This window comes from Lampris incognitus, chromosome 4 (assembly GCF_029633865.1).
Source record: "Lampris incognitus isolate fLamInc1 chromosome 4, fLamInc1.hap2, whole genome shotgun sequence".
NCBI classification, from domain to species: Eukaryota; Metazoa; Chordata; class Actinopteri; order Lampriformes; family Lampridae; genus Lampris; species Lampris incognitus.
In genome coordinates, this window is record NC_079214.1 from 11,290,097 (window position 1) to 11,306,540 (window position 16,444).

A 16,444-nucleotide genomic window follows, 5' to 3' on the forward strand; every position below is an offset into this window, starting at 1 on the left:
CAGGTGTGGCGCCAGCTCGCTCCTCTGGTCGTAGATACCTCGCGTGTCTCGGCTCTTCGGTGGCGGTGCACTCGAAGACGTTCAGATAAATATTTACTCGTCCAGATTTGCAGCCACCTACGTGAGCTGCGTCCGAGGGTGGGTGCCGCTTTAATGGGGCATCCGGGCGGTGTGGCGGTCTATTCCGTTGGCTACCAACGCGGCGATCGCCGGTTCGAATCCCCCGTGTTACCTCCGCCTTGGTCGGGCGTCCCTACAGACACGACTGGCCGTGTCTGCGGGTGGGAAGCCGGATGTGGGTGTGTGTCCTGGTCGCTGCACTGGCGCCTCCTCTGGTCGGTCAGGGCGCCTGTTCGGGGAGGAGGGGGAGACGGGGGGGGGGGGGGAATAGCGTGATCCTCCCACTTGCTACGTCCCCCCGGTGAAACTCCTCACTGTCAGGTGAAAAGAAGCGGCGGGTGACTCCACATGTATGGGAGGAGGCATGTGGTAGTCTGCAGCCCTCCCCGGATCGGCAGAGGGGGTGGAGCAGCGACTGGGACGGCTCGGAAGAGTGGGGTAATTGGCCGGATACGATTGGGGAGGAAAAGGGGGGGGGGGTCCACCAAAAAAACAAAAACTACATTTTGTATTTCCTGTCTGCTTGTCTTTTTGTAGGTGAGTTTCCAGTTAGCCGGAGTGATGGACCTGTTCAGCACCAGTTTGGCACTGGCTGGTCTCAGTCCTCCAGAGGACAGAGTCCTGGATGGAGTGGACCTGACGCCTGTCCTGCTCAACCACCCAGGCAGACTGAACAACACACTCACCGACAGGTGGGAGTGACACTTTTCCCCCCTTTTGCCCCCTTTGCCCCTTTTTGCCCCTTTGTGTAGTTAGTACATTAGAAGACAGACATTGGTCAAGACGGATATTAGCTTTAATGAAGGCATCAGCTGGCTGAGATCATTAACTGGCAGGGATGCAAAATGTCCTTCCTTTTCCTGTTTTTCGCTGCTGGGGGCGCCGTAGGACGCCAAGCAGGGACCCAGTCCACGCTGTTGACCAGATGCCTTGGGGCGAGCGGATTCTTCTGATTCTTCCTCATAGTTGTTCCTGCGGGTTTTTCTGCCCTGAAAGTGTCTGGATCTCGCAAACCGTAAGGCCTGCGGGGATGGGCAACACGGTCCAGAAAGGGCCGGTTTGGGTGCAGGTCTTTGTTCCGACCAAGCAGTTCCGCGCCTGATTCTATTAGTCCACCATTAGTCTTTGTTAAGGAGCCTGATTTGTAGGTGCAGGCGTGTAACTGCTTGGTTGGAACAAAGACCTGCACCCACACCGGCCTTTTCTGGATCGTGTTGCCCATCCCTGGGACACCAAACTTGGTCAATAGGTTCCAAACCTCCCCCCTACTCGGTCACTCAAAAATCAGCCCAATCAGCCTATAGGTGGCACAGTTACAAGCCGCTTTACGTTTCGGCATCTGTCTCTAGAACCGTTTGGTCTAGAATCAGATTCCTTGCTTCTCCTGAATGCCTGGTTCATGCCGGAACAAACGTATGTTCCAGATTTTATATGTGCCTTATTGAATCTTCCGCCATTTCAACTTTAGGAAATTTGGCATGTATCCTCCTCAGAGGCCTGTGGCCTGTGACCAGGTTATCAGCAGAAAGTTGTAGGCCAGACTGTTTGCCTGCAACAGGCCGATCAGTTCTGAGGTGTGGCCCCGTATCGACAGGATGAGCCAAACACAATGTAGGATTGTCGTGAAACTTGGGACACTGTATCACCAGGGGCAAACAAACACACCCTCCAAATATCCTGAGATATGTCCAATAGGTGGCACTATAGCAAGAAACGGTTGATCACTTCTTTTGCCCAGTGATTCTCAATGGGGTGTGCTGGGTGTTTGTCAAGCATCCTAATGTCACCTGAAGTGACCACTTGACCATGAAAACAACATGGCTGCCATCAGCCGGTCAAATTTCAGCTGCCAACACACAATTCTGTATGACTGATCGACATGATTTCTGATACTCGTGTGCAGGTGTAATCCCGATCCAAGCCTACGAACAATTTGTCAGACTCGACCTAATGGTGGCGCTGTTCATATTTTCACACCTAGCTCAAAAAACATTTTTTCTGGCTCCTCATGGATGCTTTGGTGATGCCAGATCATGTGCAGGTACACTCCAGATGAGAGACTACGACACTTGGTCAGTCTGCCCATAGGTGGCGTTTGTCCAAAACTGTTTGGATCTTGTTAATTACCACTTGTGGCTATTTTGAGGGGGGGGGGATTACCCCCCCTTTTCTCCCTAATTGTATCCGGCCAATTACCCCACTCTTCCAAGCCGTCCCGGTCGCTGCTCCACCCCCTCTGCCAGTCGCGGGAGGGCTGCAAACTACCACATGCCTCCTCCGATACATGTGGCGTCACCAGCCGCTTCTTTTCACCTGACGGTGAGGAGTTTCACCAGGGGGACATAGCGCATGGGAGGATCACACTATTCCCCCCAGTTCCCCCTCTCGAACAGGCACCCTGACCGACCAGAGGAGGCGCTAGTGCAGCGACCAGGACACACACCCACATCCGGCTTCCCACCCGCAGACACGGCCAGTTGTGTAGAGACGCCCGACCGAGCCGGAGGTAACACGGGGATTTGAACCGCCAATCCCCATGTCGGTAGGCAACAGAATAGACCGCCACACTGAACATGTAACAGAAATAAGTGCTTGGCGTCTGGGGCAGCAGTGGCTCAGGAGGTCGAGCAGGTCGTCCGGTAACTGCAGAGTTGCTGGTTCGCTCCTCCTTGCAAAGATGTCGAGATGTCCCCGAGCGAGACGCCTAGCCCCCAACCGCCCCCAACGAGCCGGCTGGTACCTTGCATGGTTGACCCCGCCACCGCTGTGTGAGTGTGTGCGTGTGTGAATATGTGAGGCAGCCATTGTGAAGCACTGTGGAAAAAAAGTGGTGTATAGATGCCGTCAATTTACTGTTTAACACAGATGTGGATAAGGCATATTAGACATGTCCGATGGAGGGATTGGACACAGACGAGTTAGAACAGGACAGACTATCACCCTTCTTTAGAGGAAAATGTGCACATGTGGACCGGAAGTGAATCTAAATTCAAAACACAAGAGACCCGGGCCGCAGTTGGTTGTGTAGCCCGAGTGGTGAATCTCACCCCAACAGGGCAGAAACTGGAATAAAGCTGCTTTCTGCCTGCTCAGAGCGTTCGCTCCGTGCAATTTGGTGCAATCCTACCTGGTGGGGAAACAAATCAAGCCATCACTTCACCTCCCTTATCTCTAACAGGCCCATCTTTTATTACCGTGGAAACGAGCTGATGGCTGTGAGACTTGGACCCTACAAGGCACACTATTGGACTTGGAGCAACTCATGGAAGGAGTTTGAACAGGTGGGATTTCTTTTTAACCAAATGCTTTTCTTTTTTTGGGGGGGGGGGGGTTTCTTCATTTGCACTTACCCTCCTTCTTTGTCTCTCCTAATCTTACTCAAGCACACACAAACATTTTCACTGTTGGTGTTATCTTGGAAATAGCTCATCAGTTGACTGCTGTCTACACCAGCGGGGTAATGAATATTAATGGAGGACACCCCACTTGGTTGAGCACATATCATTTATCAGCCAGTTGACTTGTTTGTCCTCCAGTGGGGGATCTGGAAGTTCTGCTTCTCTGGACTGCGTCCTTGTTTCTTTGGCATCGCAGGAGTTGGGACGCAGGGGGCGCAGGTGCACGCGGCATGGTCCTAAACCCTTCCCCAGGCCGGGACCCTATTAATCCAGTCCTGATTGGGCGAATTGAAGGGGAATGGTGGATGCTTATACTTCACAAGTACTGCAGGACGGCAAGTGGGGACCCAGTCCATGTTGTTGGTCTGATGCCTTGGGGGAGCGGTGGAGGGCCGGGGCTCCCCCTTTTCACCTCTTCACGTTAAGAAACCTCGCTCTCTCTCTTTCTCTCACTCGCCTTAATTTTCTGTTTTTGCTCTCGCTCTCTCTCTCTCGCTCTCTCTGAAACTCGCTCTCTCTCTCTCTCTCTGTCTCTGTCTCTCGCTCTCTCTCTCTCTCTCTCTCTCTCTCTCTCTGTCTCTCTCTCTCTCTCTGTCTCTCTCTCTCTCTCTCTCTCTCTCTCTCTCTCTCTCTCTGTCTCTCTCTCTGTCTCTGTCTCTTGCTCGTTCTTTCTGAAACTCGCTCTCTCTCTCTCTCTCTCTCTCTCTCTCTCTCTGTCTCTGTCTCTTGCTCGTTCTTTCTGAAACTCGCTCTCTCTGTCTCTCGCTCTCTCTGAAACTCGCTCTCTCTTAAACTCGCTCTCTCTCTCTCTCTGTCTCTGTCTCTTGCTCGTTCTTTCTGAAACTCGCTCTCTCTCTCTCTCTCTCTCTCTCTCTCTCTCTCTCTCTCCGTCTCTCTCTCTCTCTCTCGCTCTCTGTCTCTCGCTCTCTCTCTGTCTCTTGCTCGTTCTTTCTGAAACTCGCTCTCTCTCTGTCTCTCGCTCTCTCTCTGTCGCTCTTGCTCTCTCTCTCTCTCTCTCTCTCTTTCTCTCACTCGCTTTAATTTTCTGTTTTTGCTCTCGCTCTCTCTGAAACTCGCTCTCTCCGTTTCTCTCTCTCTCTCTCTCTCTCTCTGTCTCTTGCTCGTTCTTTCTGAAACTTGCTCTCTCTCTGTCTCTCGTGCTGTCTCTGTCGCTCTTGCTCTCTCTCTCTCTCTCTCTCTCTCTCTCTCTCTCTTTCTCTCACTATAATTTTCTGTTTTTGCACTCGCTCTCTCTCTTTCTCTCGCTCTGTCTTGCTCTCTCCCTCTCTCTCTCTGTTGCTCTCTCCCTCTCTCTCTCTGTTGCTCTCTCACTCTCTCTCTCTCAGTGTCTCTCTCGCTCTCTCTCTGTCTCTTGCGCTCTCCCTGTCTCTGTCGCTCTCTCTCTGTCTTGCTCTCTCCATGTCTCTCTCTCTCTCTCTCTTGCTCTCTCTGTCTCGCTCTCTCTCTCTCTCTGTCTCTGTCTCGCTCTCTCTTGCTCTTTCGCTTTGTTTCTGTCTCTCTCTATCTCTCTCGCTCTCTCTCGCTCAGTGTCTCTCTCGCTCTCTCTCTGTCTCTTGCTCTCTCCCTGCCTCTCGCTCTCTCGCTCTCTCTGTGTCTCTGTCGCTCTCTCCCTGTCTCTCTCTCTCTCTCTTGCTCTCTCTGTCTCGCTCTCTCTCTGTCTCTGTCTCGCTCTCTCTCTGTCTCTGTCTCGCTCTCTCTCTGTCTCTGTCTCGCTCTCTCTTGCTCTTTCGCTTTGTCTCTGTCTCTCTCTATCTCTCTCGCTCTCTCGCTCTGTCTCTGTCTCTCCCTATCTTTCTCGCTCTCTCTCTGTCTCGCTCTCTCGCTCTGTCTCTGTCTCGCTCTCTCTCTGTCTCACTCTCTCGCTCTCTCTCGCTCTCTCGCTCTGTCTCTGTCTCTCCCTATCTCTCTCGCTCTGTCTCTGTCTCGCTCTCTCTCTGTCTCACTCTCTCTCTCTCTGTCTCGCTCTCTCGCTCTGTCTCTGTCTCTCCCTATCTCTCTCGCTCTCTCTCTGTCTTCCATTGCTCTGTGTTTCTAGTGATCCAGTTTGTTTTATGCCCCATCGGTTGCTTAAATTGCTCTCTCCTTCAGGGCCGCTGAATCAATAGCGCCCTCCCTTATCACCTCATGTGAACTGGAGTGGAACTTCACAAATAATGGCGTCTGATTGCCTGTGAGTTGCCTATCGATTGGTGTATGTACGCGTGCATTCGCGTGTCTGCGCCGCTGTGTGTCTCTGCACGAGTACACGCCGGCCCCCCGCGGCGTCCATCTTTTCCAAAAGCGGGCACGTCCCCGTGAGCTTTGGCTTTTTACGTGTGGGTCCCGAGCTCAAATATTGGACGTAAAACTTCAGTCCCCAGTCTTTTTTTTTTCTTCTTCTTCTTCTTCGTGTGGGTGTATCCTCAGTTTGCCCATTCTGTGTAATTCCCAGCATGGGCCTAATGTACAAACAGTGCAAATGTAAAGCCTGACGCGTGGATTTTAAATACACTGTGCCTCACGGCCAAGCCCCGAGTCGTGTAAGCCGTGAAGAGCTCCGCCGTTTTTCTTGAGCCTGAAAATTGTTTTCTAAATCCAATATTTTGGCTTCCTCGGGCCAGAACACCTTTTCTCTTTACACTTGGATAAAGGGTTGTGCCTTTGTACTTTTGCTGGTTCACGACTCATTGTTTCACTTTGACCCGAAAATCAACCATATTTATCCAATTACAAAACACTGTTGTGGCGTCAAATGCCATTTTGTGGGGGCTCAGCCAACACAAGTCTGGATGTGGAGACGAGAACCGTTCCACCTGCTTGTCCCTCTGCTTGGTAACACACATATATATACACACACACACACACACACACACACACACACACACACACACACACACACACACACACACACACACACAGTGAGTCAAGTAAATTCTTTATGAGACAGCACAAGCCTGTTTCATGCCATAAGCAGTCATCAGTTTATGGCAGAAACAGGCTTGTGCTGTCTCATTAAGATTTACTTGACTCACTGGATTATTTTGCTCCTTATTTGTTGAGCACTTCCCCTGCCATTGAGTGTTTCTTTTAACAAAGTTTTATATATATATACACACACACACACACACACACACACACACACACACACACACACACACACACACATATATATGTATATATACATACACACACACACACACACACACACACACACACATACATACATACATACATACATACATACATATAGCGTTTTTTTCCGAAACTGTCAGTGGTGTTGAGTGCTGGACTAATGAGGAGCAGAATATCAACAATTAGCAGCTGATGAGTGCAAGACGCACGAAACAGGCCTGTACTGCTATGCATTAAAATCTTTCTTCCTGTATCCATGTTGATATATATATATGTGTGTGTATGTATGTGTGTGTATATGTGTATATGTGTATATATATATATATATATATATATAATCCAGTGATTCGAGTAAATTCTTTATGAGACAGTACAATGTATTTTATTTCTTATTTAATTAATTAATATAATATAATATAATATAATAGCTCTTTATATATAATTATATATAATTATTATATTTAATATTTTATTTAATATATTATTTTTATATTTATATTGTATATACATACATATATACACATATACATATACATATACATACATATACGTGTGTGTGTGTATGTGTGTGTATGTGTGTGTATATAGGGTGTCTCGCTGCCTGCCACCCAGTGAGTGCTGGGATAGGCTCCAGCATCTCGCGACCCTGGTGGGGATAAGTGGCTTGGATAAAGGATGGATTTCCCCCCCCCCCCCAAGCCTTTAGTAAAAACAAACATGGGAGGATGTGAGTCTGTGAAGCAGAATGAAATTACAGGTTAAAAGTTGAGAGAAGTGTTGTTCACGTCGCTCAGCCGTGGGGAAAATGAGACGTTTCACAAGTTTAAATGGCTCTCGTCCAATTCTCTGCAGGCGGTGTGGTGATCTTAATACTGTGTGATATATATATATATATATATATTATACACCCTGAAGTTACTATGGCCTCTGCATTTCTAAACTATTTAGTCACCTATGCGTTGCACAGCTTTACGATTGTGTGTGTTTTTTAAACGTTCCTCACGAGGTGAGTGAAAACGACGTTGTTCTACTTTGTACACTCACGCTAACACAGAAGGGGTGAGATGGGGGGGATGTGACCCACGCCATAAGGTCATGACCTGGATAGAAATTCCGTTGACCTTTTTTTCCTCCCTATATAGCAGGGGTCGGGAACCTTTTTGACTGGGAGAGCCATAAAAGGCAAATATTTCTAAATATATTTCATTGAGAGCCATATAGTATTTTTAACGTATAATAAATTAAATATGTCTTACTTGTAATGCGACTTCTGGTGCTGCATGGTTTTGCTGATGGCCTTGTAGTCTGGTTCATACGTGGTGAGGTTGAGCTTCATGCAGGCGTTGAGGCTTCCATCAGTTAAACGTGAGCGTAGGTTGGTCTTAATGTTCCTCATATGCGAGAAAGACTGTTCACATGCATATGTAGAGCCAAACATGGTCAATACGGCAATACTCACACGCTGCATTGTGTGGTATGTCACAGGAAGCTCGTTCCGAGTTTTAAGAATCAGCTGGTCTTCAGGTTGAAGATTTTTCATTTCTGTCCACTTGTGTTCCCTCGCCAGCTCTGCTCGCTGTCGCGCAAGACTTTCCAACTCTCCATTAAGTGACTTGAACTTACTCATCCACATGTCTGATGCCTTCAGGTCAGCAACTTCCAGCTCAAAGTCTCCGATAGAGACCCCGGGGATGCATGTCAGGTCGATTTTGTCCACTGCACACTCATGTGGACGAGTGATGAACTTGAAAAGACCAGTGCGCGCACGAAATTCTCCAAAACGTGCTTTGAATGACTGCAGGAGATTGAACGTAAAGCCAGCTAGCTGCTGGAGATCCAGATGTTGAGTGGAGTCACTTGCTAAGCATGCATCTCTAAATTGTTGCAGTCTTTCAAAGTGCAGAAGACGACCTGTTTCAATGTCCCTGAGAAAGACTTCCAGCTTGCTTTCAAATGCAAACACTGCTTGTTGAAGGGATGAGATTGTATTTCCAATACCTTGCATTTTCACATTGAGCTGGTTCAGATGGCCAGTTATGTCCACGAGATAGTGAAACTGCAGGAGCCAGTCAGTGTTGTCTAGCTCAGGATGCTTGACGCCTTTCATTTCAAGAAAAGTCCGGATTTCACTCAGGCAAGCTGCAAAACGGCTGAGCACCTTCCCCCTTGACAACCAACGCACGTTGCTGTGTAAAAGCAGACCGGGATAATGATTCCCAACTTCTTCTAACAGAGCTTTAAACTGGCGATCATTTAAAGCTCGGGCAACATTAAAGTTGACCACTCGAATGACCAGAGACATCACCTCGCCAAGCTCCTGGCCACACGTCTGAGCGCAAAGCGCCTCCTGGTGCAGGATGCAATGAAAACTTAGGATGGCTCTCTTTTCATGTTCACGGAGAAGCGCTACAAATCCTTTGTTCTTCCCCAACATACAGGGTGCACCATCAGTACAGACAGAAATAAGTTTATCCATCGGTAGTTTTTTTTCTTTAGCAAACTCCATGAAAGACGTGAATAAATCCTCTCCTCTTGTTGTCCCTTTCATTGGCAAAACAGCCAAGCTTTCCTCACGCAGTGTGTCACCTGCAGCACACCTGGCAATGATACTGCACTGAGATAGATGGCTAACGTCTGTTGACTCATCTAACGCGAGAGAAAAGTATGTCCCGGCGTTTATGTCCTTAATTTGTGTTTCCTCGACTTGATTTGCCATCATGATGCTACGATCGTGCACAGTTCTTGCTGACAGGGGCATGTCTTTTATTCGTTTGATTATCTTGTCTTCATTTGGGAAGTCATCAGACAGTTCATTGGCCACATCAAGCATGAATGTTTTGGCATACTCGCCATCTGTGAATGACTTTCCATTCCTTACTATTGCCAAAGCCCCCGCAAAGCTAGCGGAATTCCCGTCACCTTGCTTGGTCCACACACGTAGTTGCTGCTGACTCGTCTGCACTCTCCGCTGTAGCTCCTCGCGTGCCCTTTTCCTGCTGTCCCCCGCTGGATATTTCCATGCAAATGAAGCATGGTGCGTATCGAAGTGCCGCTTTATATTTGACCGTTTCATCGATGCAATTTTATCATTGCATATTAGACATACCGCAGATCCTGCTCTCTCCACAAATGCAAATTCCTCTGTCCACGCAGCCTGGAATGCACGGTAATCATCGTCTTTTTTTCTTTTCGCCATCTTTTCCGTTACAAGGGTTGAAGCGGATAAACTAGTTGGCTATCTGATCAAATTGATTTCTTCACTTTACAATGACCCGGACATGCTCGCGAGCCATTGGTTCCCGACCCGACCCACGGGTGACCCGTGAACCGTGAAATGTATCTTCAAAACTAATTTCTGTTTACTTTAAAATGACACAGTGTTATTAAGAAATATCACAAGTATTTTAAAATCAGTTCCAAACTGATTTTTTTGAAAAAAAAATAATTTTCAACTCAAAATTGTCTGGGAGCCATATGCCGTCACCGGAAGAGCCATATATGGCTCGCGAGCCATAGGTTCCCGACCGCTGCTATATAGGAAAGCGTATTGGTTTTCCGTAATAAAATGCAGCGTCTGAGTGCATCGTATAGGCGCCGACACCCTGGAGACAGATCGGCGTCCCGCAGCGAAGAGGCCTGTAATTTTCTGCTCCGATGCATTATTCAGTGTTCGCCCAAATCTGTACGACACCAGCCGTTTGTGCAGCTTTATATCTGTACAATATATGTACCAGGATGAGACGACATTGTCCTATACGTAACATCGTGGATTATGGCGTGCAAACTAAAACCCTACTCATCCCCCCACTTCAGCGAGAATGAAATATTTTCGTCTGGTTAAAAATAGGTATAAAAGATTCCCCATTTCCATATCTATCCCACTGACCCCGGCTGCTTCCGCCCCTTATCTTGTAATGGAAACTCGTCTGCTCCAGGTGGAAGGCGGCGTAGCTGTATCTATAGCATGAATGTCAGCGGAGATACCGAGGTCTCGCTGTGGCGTCTCGGGCACAAGAGCCGGAGTCGGCGACACACACACACACACACACACACAGCGGGCCTTTCTGTGCTCGGCTCGGGGGTGAGATTTTTTACATTTCCAAGACCCTGGCATCAAAAGCTGGTATGGGTGAATCTGGATCATAGGGGACTCTGCGGAGAAGCATGGGAAGGAAGATGAGATATTTTGTGGGCGTGGGGGGGGGGCGGGTTAGAGACGCACACACGCACACTTTCTGGGCGTGTGAGTGAGGCGGAGGTGTCCAGGTCCACTCAACCCACCACAACCCCCCCCCCACCCCCACCCCCACTACGGGGGTGGGGGTGGGGGGGTTGTGGTGGGTCTACATTCAAAATGCAGCTCATTCAGAGTTGGATGTCGTAGCGCGAATACACAACACATCAAATGAGTGCGGGCCTGTGTTCAGACAGCCGGCGCGGGTCGTATAATTGCGGGTCCGTTTGGTTTGTGCGGTGATCGTCCAGGACAAAACACGGAGGGCAACGCTTTCGCTAATGCACCTGCCCGGTTGGTAAGGGCAAAGCCGGCGAGGTTACAGCAAAACTCTAACATAGAAGAAACTGTCAGCGGACTGGACAGACGGTGTGGACAGACACTTCAAAAACATGAAACTGTTGTGTAAGAATACAGAACAAGCTGAAATATGGATCACATGAGACAACGTGGATGCTACTGATGACGCGTTCTCCTGCAATTTGTTATTTGTCGAGGCTCACTAAGAACCAGACGTGGCAAAACAAGGTCCAGAAAGTACAACTCCGCACCATGTGTTTCCTCCACCCGTTGTGTTAAATCAGCTGATTTCATGACCCTATCAAGCTGAAGAGTGGGGTTGATTAGAATCTATTGGTTTAGCACATGGGTGGAGCAAATGCATGTACAAATACATTCATCCCAAAGACCACACACCCGGAAAAGCAATCTGGTGTATGCCGTACAATGCTTTGAGGACTGCACTGACCTATAGATAGGAGAAACCAAACAACCACTACACAAACGGATGGCCCAACACAGAAGGCCAAACTCCTCAGGACAAGACTCAGCAGTCTATCTACACCTAAAGGAGAAGACACACTCCTTCGAGGACAGACACGTACACATTTTGGACAGAGAAGATAGATGGTTTGAAAGAGGGGTGAAGGAAGCCATCTATGCGAAACTGGAAAAACCATCCCTCAACAGAGGAGGAGGTCTGCGACACCACCCATCTCCCACTTACAATGCCGTCCTTTCATCTCTACCCAGGAGACTCAAGAAGCCTAGCCTCCAAGAACAACAGTCGGTCACTAACGGCTCCAACCACTCTCATGACCACTGAATAATGAAGCCGAAACTAACCCCCCCAACGACCGTCGCTGCTAAACAAATGCATATCAATAGCTCCGGTGGCGACGGGCGCGGCCATAACATCGGTACACAAAAGAGCCACGCACATCAATAGCTCTGACGACGACTCCTAGAGGATAAATTCTGAGTCTCATCACCAGCCAGTCAGACTAGCTTGGTCTAGTCAGAAAGGCACGAACTGAGGAGGCCTCTTGGATGAGAGGCGAAACGTCTTCACGGATATATACCAAGTCCAGTTGGACTTGAGTTAACTCCTTTGGATAAGCATGACCTGGATGAATGAGAACATTCACAGACAGCAAAAACATGGTTAGGATTTTTACTTTCTGGACCTGGATTTGCCACCTCTGCTAAAAACAAGTGCATGACCTCAGTTCTGTTCTGGATCATTTTTTGCACATGTTCCTGAGCTCAAACATAACGTACATTTGATCCATAGGGAAACACTATGTAGCCTGGTAGTTTAGCGAGTAGGATCGCAGTCTCGTGCTGAGGAGGTGTTTGTTCAGTCTCTTCTTGAAGGCACGGACACAACCTGATGTGATGTCACTGACAACAGGCCGTTCCATGTTGTGACAGCAGCATGAAGAACGCTCCTGTCAAGGCATTTGGTGTTAGCTTTTCAGTCCGATACTCACTCACATTGCTTCCAAGGAATTGATAATCATCAGTTTTTCACACCCACATATTGATAATCTAATAAATATGTCCCATGCTTAACTTGTGTGTGTGTTTGTGCATGTGCTTGTTCCAGGGTATCAACTTTTGTCCGGGCCAAGAGGTTCCAGGCGTGACCACTCACACCCAGGAAGAACACACAATGCAACCAATCATTTTCCACCTGGGGCGGGACCCTGGGGAGCGATATCCTATCAGGTCAGTCCCTCTTCGCTGCAGGTTTGTCAGCCTGCAGGTACGTCTAGCGGGATAAAGACGCGAGCGGATAAGAAAAGTTTAATGGAAACAGAGCAGAAGGGGAGAACAGCAAGAGAGGAGGGCCAAGCGGGAACAGAACAGGAGAAGGGAGGTCATGAGGAGGAGGAGGAGGAGGGTGTTCTCAGTTGGAGGACAGAATGCATATGAGATCAATGCCGGTTCAGTGTTGTGAAAGAGAGGGCTGCTGATTGATCGGCTCAGCCGGATCACGCCTGATTAAACCCTCCTCTTTTGATTGCAAACAGCTCCTTAAAGATCACTATCTGGCCTCTCGGCCCCTCCGCCCCCACGCCCCTGTGACTTAAAACCACAAGAAACATTGTTCGGGCCTAAATTAAGAACGGGTACTGTTTAATGGCACTTGGTATGTCTCTGCCTGAGCGTAGGGGGAGGGGTCAAAAATCACTTGGGAGGGAGAATGAACCCTGAGGATGGGGACAGCGGAGACTTCCATTCCGAGATCCACTAGAACAGGATCCGTCGTCTGGCCTAACGGAAACTCGTGTAGTGCTCTGATCGGTGCATTAAAGATCTGATTTGTGAAAAAAAAACGAGTTCAACAGTTGTCAAGGCCAGTGTTACAGGAAGGAAATTCAAGTATCATTTCAGAGCTATTATGACCTGAGCACTGGTGACGTCCCAACAAGAAGAAGAAGAACACAAAATGGGTGCATTTGTAGCTCATGGTTAGAAAGAAAAAGTGTTTATTTACACATTTGGGTGCACAATTGTGTGATATGTGTTGCCGTCATTTATGTTTCACGGTCGTTGTAGCAATATGTGACGTTTGGTCGCTTTTTTTCCCAGCCAACTTAGCTAGATAATGTTCATCATCATCAGGTGGCGTATCCTCGGGTGGCTCTGACCCTCTCACGCCACCCGTCTCTGTCCTGCATAGCAGCAGGAAGCTCCTTAGATGGACATCCTGTGTCGTCGACGAGTTGATTGATCTATAGATAATGTTAGCTAGCTCAAAAATGCTGCAAATGAATTCACGAGATATCTGAAAACTTTTGTTGTTTTCCCCAAGTATTCAGCGTGAACTCGTCCGAAATTTCCAGTTCAAAAGATCTGAATTCAGAGTTGTCTTGAACGCGCTTTCCCCTCGGAGCCCCCTTGTGGTGTCACAGATTTCAACATCTGGCTAGCAACGCTAGAAGCGCATTTCAACATGGCTAACTATGATCAAGGCTCAGCGTTTTCGGTTTTTATTTGTCAAAGCCATCCAGCATGCCGAATTTCGCTACAAGAGGACACTGTTACATAACCTCACACGAACAGGAATGACTTTTGGATCCGTGGAAACATAAAATCCGGGTGAAAATCAGTTTAAACCGACCTCCTTTTAAAAAATCTGGGTATTTTTTGGTGAAAATCGGTAAAAATCAAAAACGCTGAGCCTTGACTATGATGAGGAACTTGACCGTGCTCCCTTCAAGCCATGAATGACTCATCCTACCGACAATATCAAGGATTCCAAAGAATATATCTCAAACAATAAGTTTTGAACCGTTTGCCAAGTGGCTACGTTGAAAACCTGGTGTTTCAGCTAAGGTCCGTTGTCTGTAGGGCGTTAGCAAAAGCTTAGCACGTCGCTAGCTCCAATGGGCCCGCTTACTTCTTCCAAATCCAAAGCATATTGCTGTTTGTCTTTATAAAGACAGCCACAAACTGACAAACATCAATATTTGGACTTCTGGACAAGAGACTTCTCCATCACTCACCTTCCCAAATCACCAGCTTGTTACTCAGGAGTTCAGGTTCCTCATAAAAAATCCGTCGTTCGGCTGTGTTTTGGAGGATCGCAGTCAGTTGAAGTCCTGACCGGTTTCTCCAAAACGGGACGACCCCGCCTGTCTGTCTCGTTATCTGACTTTGTTAACGCGTTCAACCAGACCCTCCTCCCATGTGTGGGGTATGGCCTAGCAAGACTCCAAGATTCCCAACATCCAGCATCTCCTTGTGCTGTGGGATGCCTCCTCGTATGTGCTACCCTCCCCCGCAGATGGTCTCCGTCTGGGTTAAAGGTTCTCCCTCTGCTCTCTTGCCTTCTGAGCTGGCTTTACCGCCTCTCGTCTTTCGCCTCGAAACTCCTCTCACTTCTGAAAGGAGATTAAACGATGTTTGTTTTTGTTTTTTTTTCCACTTGCCCACCCTTTTAGCATTGTTTATAGTCAATGTGAGGGGTAAAAAAAAAGGAAAACCAATCAACAGGGAGTTGTGTATCATGTTGAATGATTGATGAGAAAACAAACACACACACACACACACACTTATGTGCACAGTCATGTTTTATGTCTTTTGGAAGGGGTCATTGGATTGGCCAAACTATCCCTTCACATCTCCTGTGACCGCTCCATCCCTCAGACTGTCCTGCTCTCTCTCCCATAATCTCTGCCATTCAGTGTGTTTCCTCTCCAAGCTTAGTATGTCTCATTTTCCTTGTTACCTCCCTCTCGCTTTCTACCTTCTGCTTTGTGCCGTGGTTCACCACTCAGCTTCTGTCCCTTAGCGTCCACTGGGACCGCTCTCCACCATCTTAGTCCTGTGTGTGTGTGTGTGTGTGTGTCTGTGTGTGTCTGTGTGTGCGTGTTTCTACCGCATGCTCCTTGGTCCCCCAGCTGGACTGGGCGCCTGGCCGTCATTAATCTCTGTCTGCACCTAAAGAGCCACTTAAGATGATGTAGGGCCTGTCTGCACGCATACCTTCACTGCTGTGGCAGGCTGTGATACAGCAAATAGCACACACACATATACAACGCCCAGTCCAGCTCAGTCCTGTCCACCTCAGTCCAGCTCAGTTCCATCCAGCCTAGTTAAGTCCAGTTCACTCCAGTCCTGTCCAGTCCAGTCCAGTCCTGTCCGTCTTAGTCCACTCCTGTGTAATCCAGTCCAGTCAAGTCCAGTTCACTCCAGTCCTGTCCAGTCCAGTCCAGTCCTGTCCGTCTTAGTCCACTCCTGTGTAATCCAGTCCAGTCAAGTCAAGTTCACTCCAGTCCTGTCCAGTCCAGTCCAGTCCTGTCCGTCTTACTCCACTCCTGTGTAATCCAGTCCAATCAAGTCCAGTTCACTCCAGTCCTGTCTAGTCCAGTCCAGTCCAGTCCTGTCCGTCTTAGTCCACTCCTGTGTAATCCAGTCCAGTTAAGTCCAGTTCACTCCAGTCCTGTCTAGTTCAGTCCAGTCCAGTCCTGTCCGTCTTACTCCACTCCTGTGTAATCCAGTCCAGTCAAGTCCAGTTCACTCCAGTCCAGTCCAGTCAAGTCCAGTCCTGTCCGTCTTACTCCACTCCTGTGTAATCCAGTTCAATCAAGTCCAGTTCACTCCAGTCCTGTCTAGTCCAGTCCAGTCCAGTCCTGTCCGTCTTAGTCCACTCCTGTGTAATCCAGTCCAGTCAAGTCCAGTTCACTCCAGTCCTGTCCAGTCCAGTCCAGTCCTGTCCGTCTTAGTCCACTCCTGTGTAATCCAGTCCAATCAAGTCCAGTTCACTCCA

The 16,444-nt window shown here is 48.4% G+C and overlaps 1 protein-coding gene across 1 annotated transcript in view; it reads left to right on the forward strand.

The window, feature by feature from the left end:
* galns (galactosamine (N-acetyl)-6-sulfatase) overlaps positions 1-16,444 on the forward strand; it is a 43,018-nt gene that overhangs the window by 15,600 nt on the left and 10,974 nt on the right. The window contains exons 10-12 of the mRNA XM_056278929.1: positions 658-812; positions 3,299-3,401; positions 12,773-12,894. Of these exons, the coding sequence (XP_056134904.1) occupies positions 658-812; positions 3,299-3,401; positions 12,773-12,894 (380 nt within the window). The remainder of the gene's footprint in view (positions 1-657; positions 813-3,298; positions 3,402-12,772; positions 12,895-16,444) is intronic.